The sequence below is a fragment of the Cynocephalus volans genome, chromosome 6 (assembly GCF_027409185.1).
Source record: "Cynocephalus volans isolate mCynVol1 chromosome 6, mCynVol1.pri, whole genome shotgun sequence".
In the NCBI taxonomy this organism is placed as follows: Eukaryota; Metazoa; Chordata; class Mammalia; order Dermoptera; family Cynocephalidae; genus Cynocephalus; species Cynocephalus volans.
The window spans coordinates 86,558,316-86,578,708 of NC_084465.1; the positions used below are offsets into that span (position 1 = coordinate 86,558,316).

General features: G+C 38.5%; 1 protein-coding gene across 1 annotated transcript in view; it reads left to right on the forward strand.

Moving 5' to 3' along the window:
• Positions 1 to 3,451: 3,451 nt before the first annotated feature.
• CCDC126 (coiled-coil domain containing 126) overlaps positions 3,452 to 20,393 on the forward strand; it is a 35,975-nt gene continuing 19,033 nt past the window's right edge. Inside the window, exons 1-3 of the mRNA XM_063099658.1 lie at positions 3,452 to 3,680; positions 4,068 to 4,149; positions 16,390 to 16,775. Of these exons, the coding sequence (XP_062955728.1) occupies positions 16,538 to 16,775 (238 nt within the window). The 5' untranslated portion in view covers positions 3,452 to 3,680; positions 4,068 to 4,149; positions 16,390 to 16,537. The remainder of the gene's footprint in view (positions 3,681 to 4,067; positions 4,150 to 16,389; positions 16,776 to 20,393) is intronic.

The window sequence follows — 20,393 nt, forward strand, 5'->3', positions numbered from 1 at the left end:
GAAAATAGCATTAGATGAATTGTTAGACAGAGATCAGGGAAACCTCTGTTGGAGAGTTAAACAGCACTTATACATACATACAGTATCCAGAGATTTGTGTACGGAGGTCAGTAGGAAGATTTGTTCACTCACCATAGATTTATTGAGTGTTCCTACCAGTGTCTGGAAACAGTGGATAGTGAGGTGTCTACAATTTAATATAGGAAATTGGTTTAGCATACATAAAAATTAGGTAATAAAATAGTCTAACAGACAAATACAGAACCATCTCCCCACCTTAATACTTTGCATGGCTCCTTAAATCAAGTAGAAGTTCCCCTTAGTTTGGCTTTAAGCCCCTCCAAGTTCTTGCTCTCTCCTATCTTTCTGGTTTTCTTATATATCTCTATAGCAGCATTGTTCAATAGAGCTGTAATGCAGACCACATATGCAGTTTTATTTTTGCTTATAGTCATATCTAAAAAGTAAAAAACAACCAGGTGAATTAATTTTAATAATGTATTCTATTTAACCAAATATATATAAAAATCATTTTGACATATAATCAATATTTAAAACCCCTTAGAGAGATATTTCACATTCTTTTTCATTGTGCTAAATCTTTGACATTTAATGTGTATATTACACTTAGCACATCTCAATTCACACTATGTACATTGCAAATTCTCAAAAGCCACATGTGGCTGGTGACTACTGTATCGAACAGTGCAGGTCATCTGTACCCAGATTATTCCATGTTTTGTGCACATGACCTCTACTGTCTCTTCTCCTTTGTGTCTGCCTACCTTGCAGACTTTTCCCATTCAAATACATGTTTTTTTTCTCTCCATATAGCAGATATAACATTCTGCTGTGGCTGTTTGTGTATTTATCTTCTCCTCCATACCCTCTACCATAAGAGATCATCTCATGATCTATGTGCTTTAGTGTCTTTAATGTTTTAATGTGGTCATTATGATAACAGCCAATATTTCTTGAGAGCTTGCCATAGGTCAAGCACTGTGAAAACTGCTGTATACACATGAACTCATATTTTCGTTTTAATTTTCACAATTTCCTTATGATGTACTCTGACTACTGACATTTTACAGATGGGGAAACTGAAGCTTAGAGAGGTTATAAGCTTGCCCAAGGTCATATAGTTGTAGGGCCTAGAATTGAACAAAGGCAACCTATCTCCAGACCTATGCACTTTCATTTTTAAATTGGGAAACATAACACGTGTGTGGAAAAATGCATAAACAATAAATATACAGTCTAATGAATTATTATAAAGCCCACAACAGTGTAACCATCATCCATACCAAGAAATAGATTTGTGGAATTCCAAGCCATTCCCTACCTCTTCCCAGTTTTAACTCCGTCCCCATAGGGCTCCCTCTGTCTTAGACGTAGGTAGCCATTATGGTAACCAATTTCTTGCTTTTCTTTACTGTTTTAACACCCAAATATGTATTCTTTTTTCCTGTTTTTGAAAAATAAAAATGGAAGAACACAGTACACATTCTTTTTGTGAGTGGTTTCTTTCTTAACATTATGTTTTTAGGATTCATCCATATTGTTGTATGTAGCATGTCCCTTTTTCCAAACTGCTGTATTAATTTATTGTTCCTAAAGTAAAACATGAGAATTACCATTGCTCTGCTCCTGGGTAACACTTATGATTGTCATCTTTTTTGTGTGTGTGTTTCTTTTTTCGTGACTGGCACTCAGCCAGTGAGCTAACCGGCCATTCCTATACAGGATCCGAACCTGCGGCGGAGCGTCGCTGCGCTCCCAGCACCGCACTCTCCCAAGTGCGCCACGGGGCCAGCCCAATGATTGTCATCTTTTTAATTTTAGCCATTTTGGTGGGTGGTGTAGTATTCTCTTGTTGTGGTTTGAATTTCCCTTTTTTCTAATGAGGTTGACACTTTTTCATATGTTTACTTATTATTTGGATTTCTTCTTTAGTGAATAGCCTGTTCCAATCTTTTTCTTATGATTGTAGTTCCTCACAAGATACAAGATCTTTATTGGTTACACATGCTGTAATTTTCTTACTTGATTCTGAGGCTTGCCTTTTAACTTTCTTAATGGTGTAATTTGACAAAACCAAGTGTTAATGTTAATGTAGTCAAATTTATCCATTTTTCCCATTATTGTTAGTACTTTTTGGATGTTTAAATACTCTCTTTCCTATCCTTGAGGTCATGGATATATTTAAAAACAATAAAAGCTTCATTATTTTCCCTTTCAAATTTATGTCTAGTACCTATCTGGAATTGATTTCTGTGTGTAGAGTCCAATTTATTTTTTTTTCAAATGGGAATCTATTAGCTCCAGCACCAATTAATTATTAAAAACTGTTCTTTAGGCATTGCTCTGCATTGCCATTATGACAACATAAATAAAATTCCCATATATGAAACTTTTTGGGCTCTCTATTCTGTTCCATCGTTATATTTGCCTATCTTTGACCCAGTAGCATACTGCCTTAATTACTATAGCTTTATAATAGAGCTTGGTATATGATAGCACAAGTATTCCTCTTCCTCATCTTTTCTCTTCTTTCTCCTCTTCCTAATGAACACTTGTCTTTGCTTTTCCATAAAATCTTAAATTAGCTTGTCACGTTTCTCACACACAAATCTATTGAGATTTTGTCTCAAATTTCACTGGATCTATATATAGATTTGGAGAGACTTGACATCTTTCAGTACTGAATCTTCCAATCTATGAACATGTTATATCTCTTATTTACTTAGGTCTTCTTTGACGTCTTTCAATGTTTTCTCTATACAGGTTTTGCACTGCTTTGATTTCTTCCTAGGTAGTTGATATTTGTTTGGAGCTACTGTAAATGGTATCTTTTTAAAAAATTAATTTTCTTTTTTCCTGGTATGTAAAAAGAAATTCTGATTTTCAAAAACATGATTTTTATATCTATTAACTTTGTTAAAATCTTTTATTAATTGTAACGGTTTATTTGTAGATTCTTTTGGTTTTGCCACATACACAATTTATATCACCTGTGAAGAAACAACAATTTTGTTCTTCCTATTTAATCTTTAGTTCTTTTATTTTTCTTGCCTTACTCCACTGGCGAAGGCCCTTGAAAGGCAATAATGCGCATTCTGGTCTGTAGCTCACTTAGTGACTACCAAACTCTCCCGCCTCAAGGTAACAGCATAGGGAGGGTTGGTTCCCAGTTGGAGGGTGGGGAGTAGGACGCCCGCACCCTCCTTTCGGCGCCTGCAGGAGTTAAGGCAGAGGGAACATCTCGCAAGCTTATCTTCCAGTGCGGAAGGAGTCGTCTGCCCCTCTCTGTTGCCGCGCAACGGCGGCGTCCTGACCCGGAGTAGGTGCCAGGCGGCTGGAAGCACGTGCCTCCTTCCTCATTCCGGGACTACAATCCCCATAATGCCGCGCGCCGCAGGCGGTGGGCCCCTGGAGTGGGGGAAGGGCCGAGCCGGGAGGCGGAGCGGAAGCTGAGTGCGAGGGACGAGCGGAGTAGGATTTCGGCTGTCTGGGGACCAACCTCGTCCTGACTTCCAACCCCCGGCTTGTCTCCATCTCGACCTGGAGGCTGCTGCGCGAGTGCGGAACGCAGCTGACACTCGCTAACCGGCTTTCGCCTCGCCGCCCCGGCTCAGGAGCCCAGTGGCGGCGGCGACCGTAACGAGAAGCTCACAGGCAAGGTAATGGGGAGGGGGCGAGAGAGAAGCAGGGGTGGTGGGGTCTCAGCCCGCCCGGCCCGCTCCTCTCGCGAAGCCCCTCGGGCCCGGGCGGCCGCCCCTCCCCCGCCGCGCCCCCAGCCCGTGTCCCCGCCGCGTCGGGGCCGCAGTCGCGGCAACCGGGCTCAGGGACGGGCGAGCACCCCCGGCCACGGCGGGGAGGGCTCTTTGTCCTTTCCTCTGGCTGCGTCCCTGCCCCCTCCGGGGCTGACAGCCGCGGCCCCGGCGGCCCGGGGAGATAACCGAGCGTGGCTCCGGCTGCGTGAGCCAAGCGGGGCGGGCTCGTCCCGAGCTGCGGGAATGGAGAGCTCGGGCGGCAGCCGCACTCACTTCTTTTTCTGTTTTTGACAGCTCAGTTCTGTTCTACTTTGGGAGAGAGAGAAAGTCAAATGCCCCTTTTTAACTCCTTCGGAGCTCATCTCCTGGGTGACTGGTAAGGATGGACTTAAACTGCTGGGTCGACTGTGGCGGTGTCGAGTGGCTCAGACAGTCTGGGTTCGAATTCTGATGTCACTGCCTGCCTTTGTGAATTTAGTGAATTAGAGGCTCTAAGCCGGAGTTTTCCCATCCATCAAATGCAGATAACAACACCCACCTTTTAGTTGTTAGAATCAAGAAATAATATATCTATAACGTCGTTAGTTCTTTATTTGATGAGAAGATTCTTTGAATGTGATACTTATTATTGTTTACGACTGAAGTGGCCTCTGGACTTTAGAGTTTGTGCTTTTCTTTGTGTAATCATTAGCACCCTAGGTAGTATGTTCTTCACTTTATACTTTGTTTACCTTCAGCCTAAGCAAAGAGTTCTTTAAAACATGCCGTCTTCTTAATTTCCACTGTTTTAAGACGGCTGAGAATTGTCTTAGGAAATTGATGAGTCTGCTTTTCTGTGGATCAGCTTTAGAGATACAAGGACTTATTCACCTTCCCCCCCCACCCCCCAGCTGTCCCAGCTGTGTCCTTCGGGGATCTTTAGAGGAGCTTATGTGTTTGTTTTGTTAGAGTAAGCAATCTAGGTGTTCTGCACCATCTTTACTGTACGTCAACTTTTTTCTGTCCCTCTCTACACTTTCTCACATGCTAATAATTTCCCCCCTTTGGGATTTTTTCCAAGTTGTAGTTTTTGCTCTCAAGACATGTTGAATGAATGCAGTAAATTGGATAAGGAATGACTTGAAAAATTTTACATTCGTGAAACTTCAGTTTTGGCTGTTCTCCTGAATTTTACTGACATTGGTGATGTCACGTTTTTCTGATTCTTAGTTAAAATTTATTTTTCATTTTAAAATGTGTGCCTTTTACTGCTTTGAGTTCAAACACTATTGTGCAATATGTAAAATAACATGTCCTGAATAAATGCTGTTTTAAATTGTAAGTCGAGGCGGGGAAAGCCATTGGGTCTGATGAATTGTCCGTGTAATGTCTTTAGTGACAGATGAATTTTTGAGAAATATATATGAGAAAGAAAAGGAGAAATCTAATGAAGGTATATCATAAGGATAACAGAAAGCCTTTGAGGAAAACGTTTCTGTGTTGGTGTTATTTAGCGCAGTGTAGGACAGAGAGTAATGACTACGGGACCTTGGTTCTTCTGTTAGCTCTGTCTCTGTGTAACCTTAGGTTACTTTGTGGTCCTTAATTTCTTCATTTCTAAGATAGTGAATTGGTCTGATTCCAAGGACTCTTCTTGCTCAGACTTTCAATGATAATGGTTTTTAGAGGTTGTTCTTAACGTGGGAAAAAATGTGATGTAAACCCTTTTAGTTATTTATTTGTCTTAGGGCGTTTTTTTTTTTTTTTTTTTTTGCTCCAGGGCATATAGTTCTCTCAAACCACCTTGGGAAAAGGAATACAACATGAAAGAACTGTAAAGCTGGCAGAAATCTCTACCAACCAGTTCATCTCTCTCATCAGCTGTGCATCTTTTCTCTGCATTTTTGACATTTTAAATTCTCTTTCTTCTGCCTCTATATTTCTTTTTTGCTCATAGCTTCTGTACCTATTATACCTGCTTCTTCATAACTTTAGCTTGTCAATCCCCTAACCCAACTTCATTGTTTCTTTTTGTGAATTCTTCTCCTTTACCTCCTTCTGCCAACCCCCTGGTTTTCTCTGGGGCCTCTTTGTAAGAGGCCTCTGGCAAGGGTGCCCAGTGGTAGTCTACTTAGCTGTGGAAGGGGAGATGGGGTTATGTGACACAAAACGTGATTGGCTGAGGCTGTGGGCAGGTCAAGTTTTGTGACTGAAGAATCTAGTACTGCATAATATATTTTAGATTAAACTTTTTCTGTAGTATAGTGATTAAGTAGTTTTCCTTTTGCCCTAATATTGTCTATTTTTATTTCAGCCTTACTTTACCCTATTTCTTTTATCTATTTTTGTTATCTTCAGTGCTTTTGTCTTCTCCTCCCTCTCCCAAATATGCCATCTAAAAATGATCTGATATCTTGAGATTCATATTTTTGTATCTTAGCTGGAATTTTAGTGTAGCTTCTTTTCAGTCAGTGCATTTTAAATCTTAGACCTAATTATGGAGTGGATGGCTGTGCCCTATGTTAATTTTTTTTCCCCCAGATGTTAGCCTCAGGCAATATTATGTAGAGAAAATATTTTAGGAATGGGCCTTTTTCCCTGAAATTACATTCCACGGTCAAGTCTGTGGAGGGCTTTTTTTCTTAGTCTTATTTGGAGAGAACTGCCTGAACTTCTGAGCTCTGGTAAACATACTATGTCTTTTTGTAATAAATATATGCCTCTGTAGTTGTAAATTCTTTTGGAGACTAATAGGTAGTGATTCTTGTAGCACCTTTGGCAGAGTAAGAGCTTTTCTGCTTGCTAGTTGCTGCTATTGCTGTACTTTTGCTATAGTCATAACAGTACAAAAAGCAGAGCACTGAATAATTGCAATAATGGGATTTGAATGATAGATTTTAAGGTAGGATTAGCCATCTATTATTATTATTTTATTTTACTTTTTTAAAGATGACCAGTAAGGGGATCCTAACCCTTGACTTGGTGTTGTCAGCACCACGCTCTCCCAAGTGAGCCAACTGGCCATCCCTATATAGGGATCCGAACCCACAGCGTTGGTGTTATCAGCACCACACTCTCTTAAGTGAGCCACGGGCCTGCCCTTATTAATTTTTTTTGGTTTTGTTTTGTGCCTCTTACTGGGATCTAAACCCTTGACCTTGTTATCAACACCTTACTCCAACCAACATCTATTAATGTTTTTAATGTTGCCATTGCAATGTTTGCATAAAAATATAAGGAAGTACTTCATGACAGACAGTGTGAAAAATGCAGTGTTTTTTCAACTTCTTGACTACAACCCATAGAAAGAGATTTTTTTATATCAGGACTCCGTAGATGTATAAGTGTTTGCATGTGTCTGTGCATGTAAAAGGTAAATAAATAAGTAAACTGAGAGAAGAGATTCACAAAACAAAATCTGTAGTGTGTGTATGGTCTACTCAAATGGTTTCTATTTTATCTTGTTTTTTTTTATGAAGTGCTAGTTGCAAACTGTGGATTTTGGTTTTGAAAAACACTGAAGTCCTGGGCTGAGAGTTTGGATGCCTAATGTTTCCTCATTTGTTTGATGTTGGGTAATTATTAATCTTTTTTGTGCTTCACTTCTTTATCTTTATAATGAAGGTGTTCTAATCTAAATACTCAGTGAATCTTTTGTCTTCATTTTTCTCTAGTAATAATATTGAACTAATATATTTGGCTTTAGGTCTCTGGCTAGGGAGAAAGCACTGAAAAATTGCTGAAATATCTGGTTGTTTACATGGTGTGCTGCTTGGCAAGTGGCATAATAGAGCTTTGAACAGGACTTTTCTCCCCAAATCTAGTAAATTGGAGTAGAGATGTTAATGCCAGTAATAAATATAAAAATTTAGGAAAAAATGTACCCATGTTTGTTTTTCTACTTTTGTGTATCTTAACAAGGAATATTTTGGAGTTTGGAAAATTGTGTTTAAAATGCTTAATAACTGTTTTAAGTAAAATAGCTGGCAGATTGCTACCTAGATTTTATTCTATACTTCATCTTGTCACTGCTCCCTTTGTATTAGAAAATGCCAATAAGAATATGTTTTTCTGTGTAAAGACCACCATATCAGATCATTACTGTTCCTTTATATTACCAAACAGCAAAACTGCCGTTCTCATAAGAAACAGGAACACGAAGCTTTCTTTACTTGCCGGTTTCCTTCTGTTCACTTTGGATGATTTTTCCAAGCCAGGTCATTCCATGCTAGGAATTGGGAACCCTCTCATTCTCATTTGTTTGTACTGAGGAGAATAGAAATAAGGAATTTACTGCCCGCTCCCAAGATTCTGGTCAGAAAAGAATTCAAAAGGTTTTAGTTGGAAGGAAATTGGAACCAGACTTGGTACTTCCTTTTCTTTCTCACGTCAAATATCACCTCCCCAGAGAGCCTTCCTTGACCCCACACTTCATGTAGACTTCCCCAGATACAGCGCCCTGTTTATTTTCTTCATAGCAATTTATCACAAGCTGAAATTAGCTTGTCTTTGTTTGCTTATTGTCCCACTCCTACTAAAACATAGTCTCCAAATGAGCAGAAGTCCTACCTTTCTATCCCCCTACCCCCCCCCCCCTTTTTTTTGGAGCTGGCCAGTTCAGGAATCAAACCCTGGACCTTGGTGTCATCAGTACCACTCTCTAACCAACTGAGCTAACTCGCCAGCCCCCTTTCTTTACCTTTTACATCTCCAGTTCCTGGCACATAATAGGTTCCCTGGCACATAATAGGTTCTTTAATAAATATTGTGAATGAATGAGTGAACAAATGAGTGAATAAACCAAGTTCTTTCATGCTTTAAATGAAACTGCACATTGTAAATGTTGTATTTGAGCCTGGGCCTTCATGCACCCCCCCTCCAAATTGTTTTCTGAAAATGTGTTATCAGTTTTCTGGAAATGCTTGTTGATCATGGTGAAGGTTTCTACCTCCAGAAGAGCTTTTATTTATCTTTGTTTTACTTCATATTTTTTTTTCTCTTCTAGTTTTATGCCTGTGTAAAAAACTAAAATATAAGACTTCTTAAATCCTTCTTGTAGCAACTTCGTAATACTTTGATTTATGTGAATAAAGTGTATTTGAAATTTTAATGGGTTAACTTGATAATTTAATGAACAGTCCTAGTTAGGCATCTTCAGGATTTTAGGATGATTTTCTAGTTACATTCTTTTAAAGCAAAAAAGAACAAAGCTTTATTTAATATAGAATTCATGCAGTATTTACAAACACAGTCTTTCTAGTGGAGGTCAGGGAGCTAGTGTGGTATAGAGAAATACCTAGACAGTATGTCAGGACCTGTGTTCTGGCTCAGCACAGTTTGTGCTACTAACTGGTTGTCTCATTTTAGGCAAGACACATAACATCTCTTGGCTTTAGTTTTTTCATCTGAAATGTGAGGGGATTGGGTTAGATTTCCTCTCAGGTTCTTCCAGCCCAAAAATGGATAATTGAAGACACTTTAATTTTACCTCCAAATATCCATCCTCTCCCCCTCTACCACCAAAAACCATTGCAGGGAGGTCACATTGCTGCTGGGGAGAAGATAGAGTTAGACTCAGGGATTTTTTTTTTTTTTTAAAGATGACCGGTAAGGGGATCTTAACCCTTGATTTGGTGTTGTCAGCACCACACTCAGCCAGTGAGCCAACTGGTCATCACTATGTGGGATCCGAACCTGTGGCCTTGGTGTTATCAGCACCACACTGTCCCGAGTGAGCGATGGGCCGGCCAGGGATGTGTTTAAAAGTAAACTATGGGGCATTCCTCAGTGACTGCTGATTGCTCACCAGGCTCTGTGGGAGATGTGGCAGCAGTGTAAGGTATGTTATTCTTGCCCTTAAGGGACCCGGCACTTAATCAAGGAGACAAGGCACTCACACACGATTGGGTGATATGATGTGTAAAATCAATTGGTATAAAGTAATGTGCTGTGGGAGTTAGAAGAAGATCATTGTGGGCTAGAATAAGGTAATGAGGTTTTGGAATCCTTCTAACTGAGGTAGCATTTAAACAGATATTCTATGTAGTCTCCTTTTAGGAGACTACTTGGAAGATGAACTGTTCTCATCAACAATATGCTGTTAGGTCGTCTTTTAGGACTGGGTAATTCTTCAGTGACTTAATACCAGTGAAATATTTCATGTTGTCCACAAATTCTGAGTAGAAAAAATTTTCAAGCCTGCAGCCTCTCTGAGAGCTGAATGTTATTAACTGAATGAGAAGATGTCAGGAAACATGTAAGGAAACATGCTGAATAAGTAAAAATATATAAATGTAAGATATAATTATTGATATTATAATGAGACAGACAGAAGACTAGCTTGATTGGGGGGAGATTTTGTGGCTAATGAGAAATAAATTTGGTCTTTGGGGACTGGATTATGGAGGCCCATGAAAGCTAATCAGAAGTTTTATTTGGGTCTGTTGAAACATCTTGTGTATTAACTGGAGTTACTCAGATTATCAAGAATAAGTATTGTTACATAAGGGCCTGATACTAAAAATAAAGGTTGCTATTTACTGAGTAGTATGAGGTGTTATTTAATCTTCAGCAGTATTAGGTAGGTATTATTGTCTCCATTATATAAGTGAAGACATCAGAGCATAGAGAGAGAAAATAACTTGCTCAACACCGTATTCTGACTTTTTTTTTTTTAACTTGCTCAAGGTTTTAAAGATAGAATATGTAATTTCATATGGAGAAAGAGAGTCCCTTGATGCTGGAGGTGAGATAGGAATGGGAGTACTACATTTTTTTTCTTTATAAAAATCTCTTGGTTTTTTAAAAGTTTTTTTATCATTTTATTTAATTAATTTATTTATTAATTTTAACTTCTCAATATACCTTGTAGTTGATTTTTGTAACCCTTTACCTGTTCCTCTTTCCCTCTTCCTCTCTCCTCTCCCTCTCCCCACTACATCATATCTGTTCTCTTGTCTTAACAAGTTCCAGGAATTGTTGTGGTGGTTGTGTCTTCTTCCCCCGCAACCCTTTATTTGTTTGTGTGTTTATTTATTTATTTATTTTTAGCTCCTACAAATAATTGAGAACATGTGGTATTTCTCTTTCTATGCCTGACTTGTTTCACTTAATATAATTTTCTCTAAGTCCATTGATGTTGTTGCAAATGGTAGTATTTCATTCTTTTTTACAAGCAGAGTAGTATTCCATTGTGTAGATAAACTAGTTTCCTTATCCATTCATCTGATGATGGACATTTGGGCTGGTTCCAACTCTTGGCTATTGTAAATAGTGCTGCAATGAACATTGGAGTACAGGTATCCCTTCGACATGATGATTTCCATTCCTCTGGGTATTTTCCCAGCAGTGGGATCACTGGATCATATGGTAGATCTATCTGTAATTGTTTGAGGAACCTCCATACCGTTTTCCATAAAGGTTGCACCATTTTGAAGTCCTACCAACAGTGTATGAGAGTTCCTTTTTCTCCACAACCTTGCCAGCATTTATCATTCTCAGTCTTTTTTGGGGGTATTACATTTTGAAGAATTTACATTTGAGCTAAGTACTAAAGAGCGAAAAGGAACAAGCCATGCGAAGCAAACTCCAAGCATGGGAATAGCAATTGTGTAGACCCTGAGGTCAGAAAGAATTTAGTGTGTTTTGCTTAGTGTGCCTACAGCACATTGAGCAAGAGGGAAGAGGTGTGAGATTAGGACAGAGAGAGGTTGGTAGAAGTCAGATTATGTAGGGCCTTGTGGACCATGGTAAAGAGTTTGAATATTATTCTAAATGCAGTGGGAAACTGTTGGAAGGTTTTTAAGCAGGGGAAATGATGTGATATACTTTTGGGTGTGTGGTAAAAAAAATATATAAGGTTAAATTTACCATTTTAACCATTTTTAAGTGTATAGTTCAGTGACATTAACTACATTGATATCATTGTGCAACCATCACTGCTATCCATCTTCAGGACCGTTTCATTACCCCAAACTGAAACTCCATACCCATTAAATCATAACTCTCCATCTTCCCCTTCCCCCAGCCCCTGACAGCCACCATTCTACTTTCTGTCTCTATGAATTTGCCTATTCTAGATATTCCATATAAGTAGAATCACAATATTTGTCCTTTTGTGTCTGACTTATTTCACTTTGCATAATGTCTTCAAGGTTCATCTATGTCATAGCATGTATCAGAACATCATTCCTTCTTATGGCTAGAATATTCCATTGTATATACCACATTTTGTTTATCCATCCATCTGTTGATGGACACTTGGGTTGTTTCCACCTTTTGGCTGTTCTGAATAATGCTGCAGTGAACGTTGGTGTACAAGTGTCTCTGAGTCCTTGCTTTCTGTTCTTTTGTGTATATACCCAGAAGTAGAATTCTGGATATGGTAATCTTATTTAAGTTTTCGAGTTCCATGAATGGATACTGTTTTCAACTGCACCTGTATCCCTTCACATTGCCAAGAGCAGTGCAGAAGAGTTTCAATTTTTTCACATCCTTGGCAACACTTTTCTGGTTTTTTTTTGATAATGGACATTCGTCAGGGTTGTGAAGTGGTATTTCATAGTTGTTTTAACTTATGTTTCCCTAATGATTAGTGATGTTGAGCATTTTTTTCATTGGCAAAATGTCTATTCACATCCTGACTTTTGTTTTTGAAAGAATATTTTGACTGCTCTGAGGAGAATGGATTGAAAGGAGGATGGAGAAGAATCTAGAAAACTTCTTGAGAAACAGCTGTAGGAATCTAATAGGAGGTGATGGTGCTTGGACTACACTCTGTTGCCTTTCTGTAGGTCTAGTACTTCACAGCTACTTAATTTTAAGTGTGTCTTCTCTCCTTAAATTCTTCTACCTTTGTGCCGTATAGATTTTAAATCCTTTTGTAATTTCTGCAGTTGGGGGAGAACTTCCTCCTGGGAATCCTAAAAATATTCAGGAGATTATTTTAGGTCAGAATACAGGTTGATCATCCCAAATCTGAAAATCCAAAATTTGAAACACTTGTGGTCCCAAGCATTTTGGATAAGGGATACTCAACCTATAATAATGATGATAAAGGTGAGGATGCTTTTAATTTTTGCCTTAAAAACTCTTCAATTACTTGAGATGAATTTGAAGTTTTATTTTTAGTAAGTGATTAGTTGACAATATAGAGGCCTAGAGGTTAAGATTAAAAAGTTTTTAGATTGTAGACTGTTTTAGTAGAGGAAGTTAGATTCCTTTATTAAAAGACCACGCTAGAAGTAGCCATAAGCCCTCAGTAACAGTGGTGGCCTAGCAAGGTCCTAGTTAGTGACTCAGTCCTGACGTAGGTGGCCTTCAAGGAGCTGGACCAGTATTTGAAACATAAAGAGAAGCTGGAGAGGTTCAAAGTGCAAGTTCCTCTGTCACTTGTAGCTTTGAACGTTATGCAGAAAGAAGAGACATTGCATTCTGTCTTTTCTTTCTAAAGATTTTTCTTTCCTAAAGATTGAGGCTAAGAATAATTTTCCTTCCTAATCACTAAATTAAAAGTACATAAATAAATCACCTCCAGTTGCTAAGTAATTCAAAACTCCTTGTCTCTTTTTTTTCCTATGTGGAATCACAGAGAACAGAACAGAGTATTCATATTGATCCTAGGGGCTAAAGTGGTACCAGTGGAAATCACTTTCTCTTTATTCTACCTCACCCTTCCCTAGTAAATACAAGGTCTGTCTGGCCCACCCTGGCAGTAATGATTTGGTTTCCAGCAAAAGTCACCTGTTTTCTCTCCCCCTTACTCCTTCCCCTTCAAGGTCATTATGGGTATGTCTAAGTAACAGGATTCCTGTGTCACACCTGATGAACTGACTTGTAACTTTGAATTTAGTGGCCCTACCTGCAGCTATCATTGCTGCTTCATGAAGAAATTTGAGATTTGGATAGTGGTTCTCAAACTTTGCCGCACATTGGAATAATCTAGTGTTATTTTTTTTTTAAATACTGATGTCTGGCTCTTATTCCAGGCATTCTAATTTAATTGGTATAGGGTGTGACTGGGCACTGGGATTTTTTAAAAAGAAACCCTGCAGGTGATTTTAATGTGAATCATTCCCTGAGAAGAGGCCAAAGGGAGAATTGTATCCTTTTGGCAATCTTAGTCACCTCTACTGGCCTTGCTTGGAATTGCTTGTGGAAATGAACCCTTAGAACAGTTTTCAGCCTGCCTTGGGTTGCATCAAGGAATGCTCATGGGACTTTGAACTGCTCAGCCCTTTGTCAGGCATAAGCTGGCTCTGGGCCGTCTTTTTAACTTGGACAAGGCTCCAGGGTGTCCTTTCTTCCTGGTAGCTCCTGTAACCAGTTTATTTCTTGGTTTTTCTTTTGGAATTCTTAGTGTAAAGTGGTATTAGGTGCTTCCAAGTTCTCATCTCTTTGCTATTCCCAAAGACAGATCCTTTTCATATTGAATGTTTTACTTCTTATCACTATGGGAAAACATATAACAAACACCAATCAGTTACAAAGCATATAAATTGTTTATTATAGTAATCCCCATAAAAGCTCCTGACTTGCCTGAGGTGAACGTTTGTGCTGCTTTTATTTTGTTGAGGGCAGTGTTGAGCAGATAAACCGTATGAAGTCAAGGCTATGAAGACTTTCCATTCATGAAGTTCTCTTTTCTGAATCTGATGGTACAGTCGGACCTTAATATACAATCAGTTTAGAGCAATAAGGGGCTCTTTATTTGAAGTTTGCAATTTAGATCTTTGGGTCCCTCATACTGAGAAACACTAGGTTTAAACTAGCCCCCTTTGTTCCCTGGGATTTTTTACTTTGGGGGCATATCTTCACCAGCTGTGCCACTACCTTGTGCACCACCACTTTGTTTTCTATGTATGGTGTTGTTATTCTTTTTTCTTCTTTTAAAAAATTGAAACATACGTGTTGTTATTCTTAAGCTTGTACCTACTTGAAAGGACTTTACCTCTTGTAGATGAGGCTTCCTGTGTTTGACGATCTCATTCCCCACCCCATGCCCCCCTCCCAGTGAATCTCCAGTTCTCTGCTTAATGCCATTACACTCTTAGGATTTGTTACTTTTGTAAAGTTTTATAAAACCTATAAGTTCTAACAGGGCTGGGCCTAAGGAACTTTCTAAAGGAAAAGATGGACCCTGAATGGAGATACAGACTCTGAACTTTTGGACTTTCAGCTCTTGCCGAAGTTTGGGCAACTGAAGTCAGTTGGCCTGTGCAAAAACTTTGGGCAGACTAACCTCTCTGAGCCTTAATTTGACCATCTTTAAAGTGAGAATAATAACAACAGTAACAATATCTTCCTTGTGAGTTTATTGCAAAGATTAAATGAAATAACCCTTGTGAAGTGTTTACCTCAGAGTTAGGTACATAATAAGATCTCAGTAATTGTTCACTGTTGCATCTTCGGCTGCTGTTTTATTGCCTTTGCTGTAGAAGAGAGACAGTGGTTAAGAGCCTGAGCTTTGAATCTTGTCTCTAGTGTTATCCAGTTATGTGATGTTGGACAAGGTATTTAGCTTCTCTTTGCCTCAGTTTTCTTTCCTGTTAAGTGAGAATGTTATTAGTATGGGAAGTATTGTGAGGATAAAATAATTCATAAAAGGTGCTTAGAGCAGCATCTAGAACGTAGTGATTATAGTAATCGTTGTTGCTGTTATTTAACTAAAGTACTGTTTGCCTCTGGTTTCCAGTCTTTTCCCTTTTTAGCCTTGGACACACATACCCACACATACCCCTAGAGCTTTCTAGGCTGTTATTTTAACTTACGCCTGCCAAAATACCTACGAGTCTATGTTCTTAATTCTCTAGTGATGTCACTTTTCTGGCTGTGTTATCATGTCAACCTTAGAAACAACCCTGTTGCGATTGTTTCAGGACAGTTTCCCAGTTGATCCTTCCAGTGGGTACTAGGATAAATAGTGTAACTTATTTGTTATCTGAAGTTGGATCCTTCCAAAGATTACCACATTCCCGTTAGTAATATCTTATAGTGATATTTTCTTTCTTTTTTTTTTTTTTTTTGTCTTTTTCGTGACCAGCACTCAGCCAGTGAGTGCACCGGTCAGTCCTATATAGGATCCGAACCCGCGGCGGGAGCGTTGCTGCGCTCCCAGCGACGCACTCTCCCGAGTGTGCCACGGGCTCGGCCCTTATAGTGATATTTTCAAACATTGGCACACGATTTATTCTTGTTAGTCAGACAGACATTTTGATTTTCCAATCTGTTTTACCTTTCTTTATTTCTAATTTTCATTTTGGCTTTTTTTTTTTTTGAGGACTGGCTTTTAGGCATTTAGGTTGGTGACATGTATTTGAATAGACTGAGATCTTCTATAAATCTTATTATATATCTATGGTTTAAGTTACAAATGAGAAGAAATCATTCAAAGAGTTTTGTAATCATAGTAGCATTTTTTCAGATATTTTCAATGTATTGATGTTTATTTCTAGTTTAAATTTTGAAAAGATGTGTAAATGAAACTTAAATACAAGAAAGCTTACTTAGTGGTGGAGAAAGTTGTCAAAGAAGGTAATATAGTTCCAAATCAAAACTACAGAATCTCTTCTTTATCACTGTCTATTCTGTTACTCATATAGGTTAAGACTAATTGCCTTTTTTCTTCCCAATTTTACAGAGTTAACAGAGTGGAGGCAACGTTGCTGAAGATGGAGAATATAAAATATTAAAGGAAACTTTTTTTCCTTTTTTCCTCAAAGTCTTGATTGTTTGGTGGCTTGTCTGCAGTTACCACTTTTAAATCAAATCTGTTTGCCTCATCAGAAATGTTTTTTACAATCTCAAGAAAAAATATGTCCCAGAAACTGAGTTTACTGTTGCTTGTATTTGGACTCATTTGGGGATTGATGTTACTGCACTATACTTTTCAGCAACCAAGACATCAAAGCAGTGTCAAGTTACGTGAACAAATACTAGATTTAAGCAAAAGATATGTTAAAGCTCTAGCAGAGGAAAATAAGAACACGGTGGATGTCGAGAATGGTGCTTCTATGGCAGGATATGGTAAGATAACCGTAGAATATTTCTAGTTTTCTCCTCTTCAACCTATCCACATTTAAACATAATCATGGAAATTGAACTCATTATTTCATGCATCAGTCTTTACAAAGTAATTTTTTCTTGACTTTTTTTAAAGAAAATTTTCAAATGTACTGAAAATTGGAAATATATGATACTCATATATTCATCACCCAGACTTAACAGTTACTAATATTTTGCAACATTTGTTTTATCTAATTGTTGAAGAATATTTAAAGTAAATTATATAAATTGTGACATTTCACTGTAGTTATATATCTCTTTAAAAAATACATATATCACTTTTAAATGATAATGCCATACCAACATCATACCTAGTTTATATTAAAATTTTCCTGCTTGTCCCAATATAAGCCATCCATTATGTAAGCATTTATTAATTCCTGAGAACCAGGATTTTCCTACATCCCCAGTATTGTTTATTGCCATTCTCCTTTTCGCATCCTGGGTTTCTGTTGTGTTTTTCGTTCCTTAGGCATGTGCCATGTTCTCTCTTGCCTTAAAGATTTCAAAACAAACAAACAAACAAAAAAAGAGACAGATCAAATAGAAGGGTTCTGTCTGGAACATTGTTTGTACATGAGTGTGTAAACATTTGCTGTATTTCAGTGTTTGTTTAACTAAAAGTTATATACGCATGTATTTAAAGAATCAAAATGTTATGATTCTTGTAATAAAAAAGGGCAGTTCTTCCCACTCCCAACAGTCCTCAAATTTCCCTTTCCTCAGAGCCACCCATTTAAAATTCTTTCATCTCATTTATTTGGTGATTACTTCCGTATCTAAATAACGTGCTCTATGAGCTACTTCTTGATTTTTCAGATATAGCTGTTATCTGTGAACTTCCTATTATGCAGGTGAGGTTTCAGCTTGCTTTCTCACCCAAATATGCTTTTCATTCCACCTACCCTGAGGCTGCCTTTGCATACACGTCTTTCTCGTCCTGCCATTTTCCCTTCGTAATTTTGGTTAGAGTAATATTCAGTGTTTGCATTATGATGATTGTGTTAATGGTATCCATTACTGAGCCATATACTATATTATGTTTACTTTTCCTTTTCTGTACAACATTATTTAACCGCCCTAGAATTAATAAGTATCAGTTTTTATTTCTTTGCCTAGTTTAATACCCCATCCCTCCATAGTTGTTTAAATATCCTTCTGGTATATTCAGGCACCTTAGGTATTTTATCACTTTCTTTTTCTTGAAGAAATCTTTCCTGGAGCCTTCTGATCCATAATGGTCTGGACTGTTTGCTCTCTAGGCTTGCAGCAGTGAATTGTTCTAGGATCTCAATCTGCCATTATCTCAGGATTTCCTTTATCACTCTCTTGTGTTGGATGTCCTGTTTCTAGAATTCTGTAGCTTCCTCTTTATTGGTTATCCACAGATTTTAGGGGATCAGATCTTCTATTAGGTTCCTGAGAAAGGTCTAAGAGAGGTAAAGTTTTGAGTACTTTTATGTCTATAAAGGTCTTTTTTCCCCTTAACCCTCATGCTTAATTGAAAGTTTGGCTGGGTGTAGAATCCTAGATTGAAAATAATATTCCCTGAGATTTTAAAGCCTTTTTCCCCTGTAGCTTCCATTGTTCTTTTTGAGAATCTAATGCTATTCTGATTCTTCATCCTTTATTTTTTAAAAATTTTTTTGTTTTTCCTGACCGGTAAGGAGATCACAACCCTCAGCACGGTGGGGTCCGCACTACGCTCAGCTAGTGAGTGCACCAGCCATCCCTATATAGGATCCGAACCCGCGGCCTCGGCGCTGCCAGTGCCGCATTCTCCCAGTGAGCCACGGGGCCGGCCCTGATTCTTCATCCTTTATATGTGACTTATTTTTTGGAATCTTGTAAGGTCTTCATCCCATACTGTTCTGACATTTCTCAGTGATGTGCCTGTGTATAGGTCTCTTTCATACATGTGTTGGGTCCTCAGTGGGGACTTTAAATCCTGCAATTTATGTCAATCAATTCTGGGATATTTTCTTAAATTATTTGTTTGACACCCCCCACCCCCCACCCCTCGCTTTTCTCTCTTGAATTCTGTTATTCAGCATTTGGGTCCCCTGAACTTATCTTCTAATTTTTCCTTATTTACTGTATTTTCTATTTCTCTGTGTTTTTGTTTTATTTTTTTGAGAGATTTCTTCAGCTTTATTTTCCAGCACTTTATGGAGTTTTTCATTTTGTCTCTCATGTTTTTAATTTCTAGGTACTTTGAGGTTATCGATAGTAGCTTTTCTGAAGGTTTTCATGTTTTTTCCAAATATGTCTGGAGATCCTTAGCCTTTAGCCCATGTTTAAGAGTGGAACACTGAAAGGTTGAAGGGAGGTGCTGAGTTGTTGGGTGGTCTTCATTATAGGATAATCTGGCTGAGACATTTCCTTGGGTATATCATTAATATATGCAGTGACTTCTCATACCAACTACCTGGACTTGGCCAAACTCCACAGGTTAAGGCCACTGTCCTCCACAAGACTGCCCTTCATTCAGACACCAGCCACTAGTTTGGGCATTCCCAAGCTATCCTCAATTTTGACCAGCTGCCTCTAAATTTGGGGTTTCACACTTCCCTCACCCCATGTTCAGTAATTTGCTAGAATCACTCACAGAACTCACCAAAAGCATACTTTTACAGTTTTATTATAGCCAAAGGGAGACACATATAGGGCAAGGTCTGGGAAGGTTCCAAATGCAGTTTTCATTGTCCTCTCCTCATGGAGTCAGGACATTACCCTCTTGGCACACTGAGGCATGTCAAAGTGTGATAATAATACAAAATATTGCCAAATAGGGAAGCTCACCCAAACTTCAGTGTACAGAGTTTTTATTGAGGTTTCATTATGTAGGCATGATTTATTGGTTCATTAGCCATGTGGTCAAACTCAATCTTCAGCCTCTCTTCCTTCCCTGGAGGTCAGCTGGAAATTCCTAATACTTTGATCACATGGTTGGTCTTTCTGGCATGGTCAGCCCCCATCCTGAGTCATCTTATTAGCATGAGATAGCTAGGGGCCCATTCTGAGGCAACCTCATTAATATAATCTAACAGGTGTGGTCCCAGGGGCCCACCTAAGTAACAAAGACATTCATCACTCAGGAAATTCCAAGCATTTAGTGGCTACCTCCAGGAACTGGGGACGAAGACCAGCTAAATTCTTTGTTACACAATATCAATTTATTTTATTTCTTTGGGGTTATCTCTAATATCAGTATATTTAGGTTTTTCCTCTTAAGTACCCTAGAGAAGCACTTCCAGTCTCTTGCTGGAGAGTATAAGCCTGTAAGTGTTCTGGGATCTGAGTGAGAGAAAAAGGCTGGGTGAGAAAAGATGGTCTCAGTACTCACTGTAAACTTCCACTTACTCCTCCAGTTTTCAGTGTGATACCCACGCCCTCAACTGTTTCACTCCCTTCAGAAAATACATTTCAGATCTTCTGCAGTGGGGGAGGTTTTGGAGTGGTGTTGAGAATTTAGGAATCAAATTGCTTCATAGATAGGTTTTCACCTAGTCCTTCTGTTTTTAGTTCCTTCTTTACCTTTATTTTCAGTAGTACCTGGTATAAAATTCCTGTGCCTTT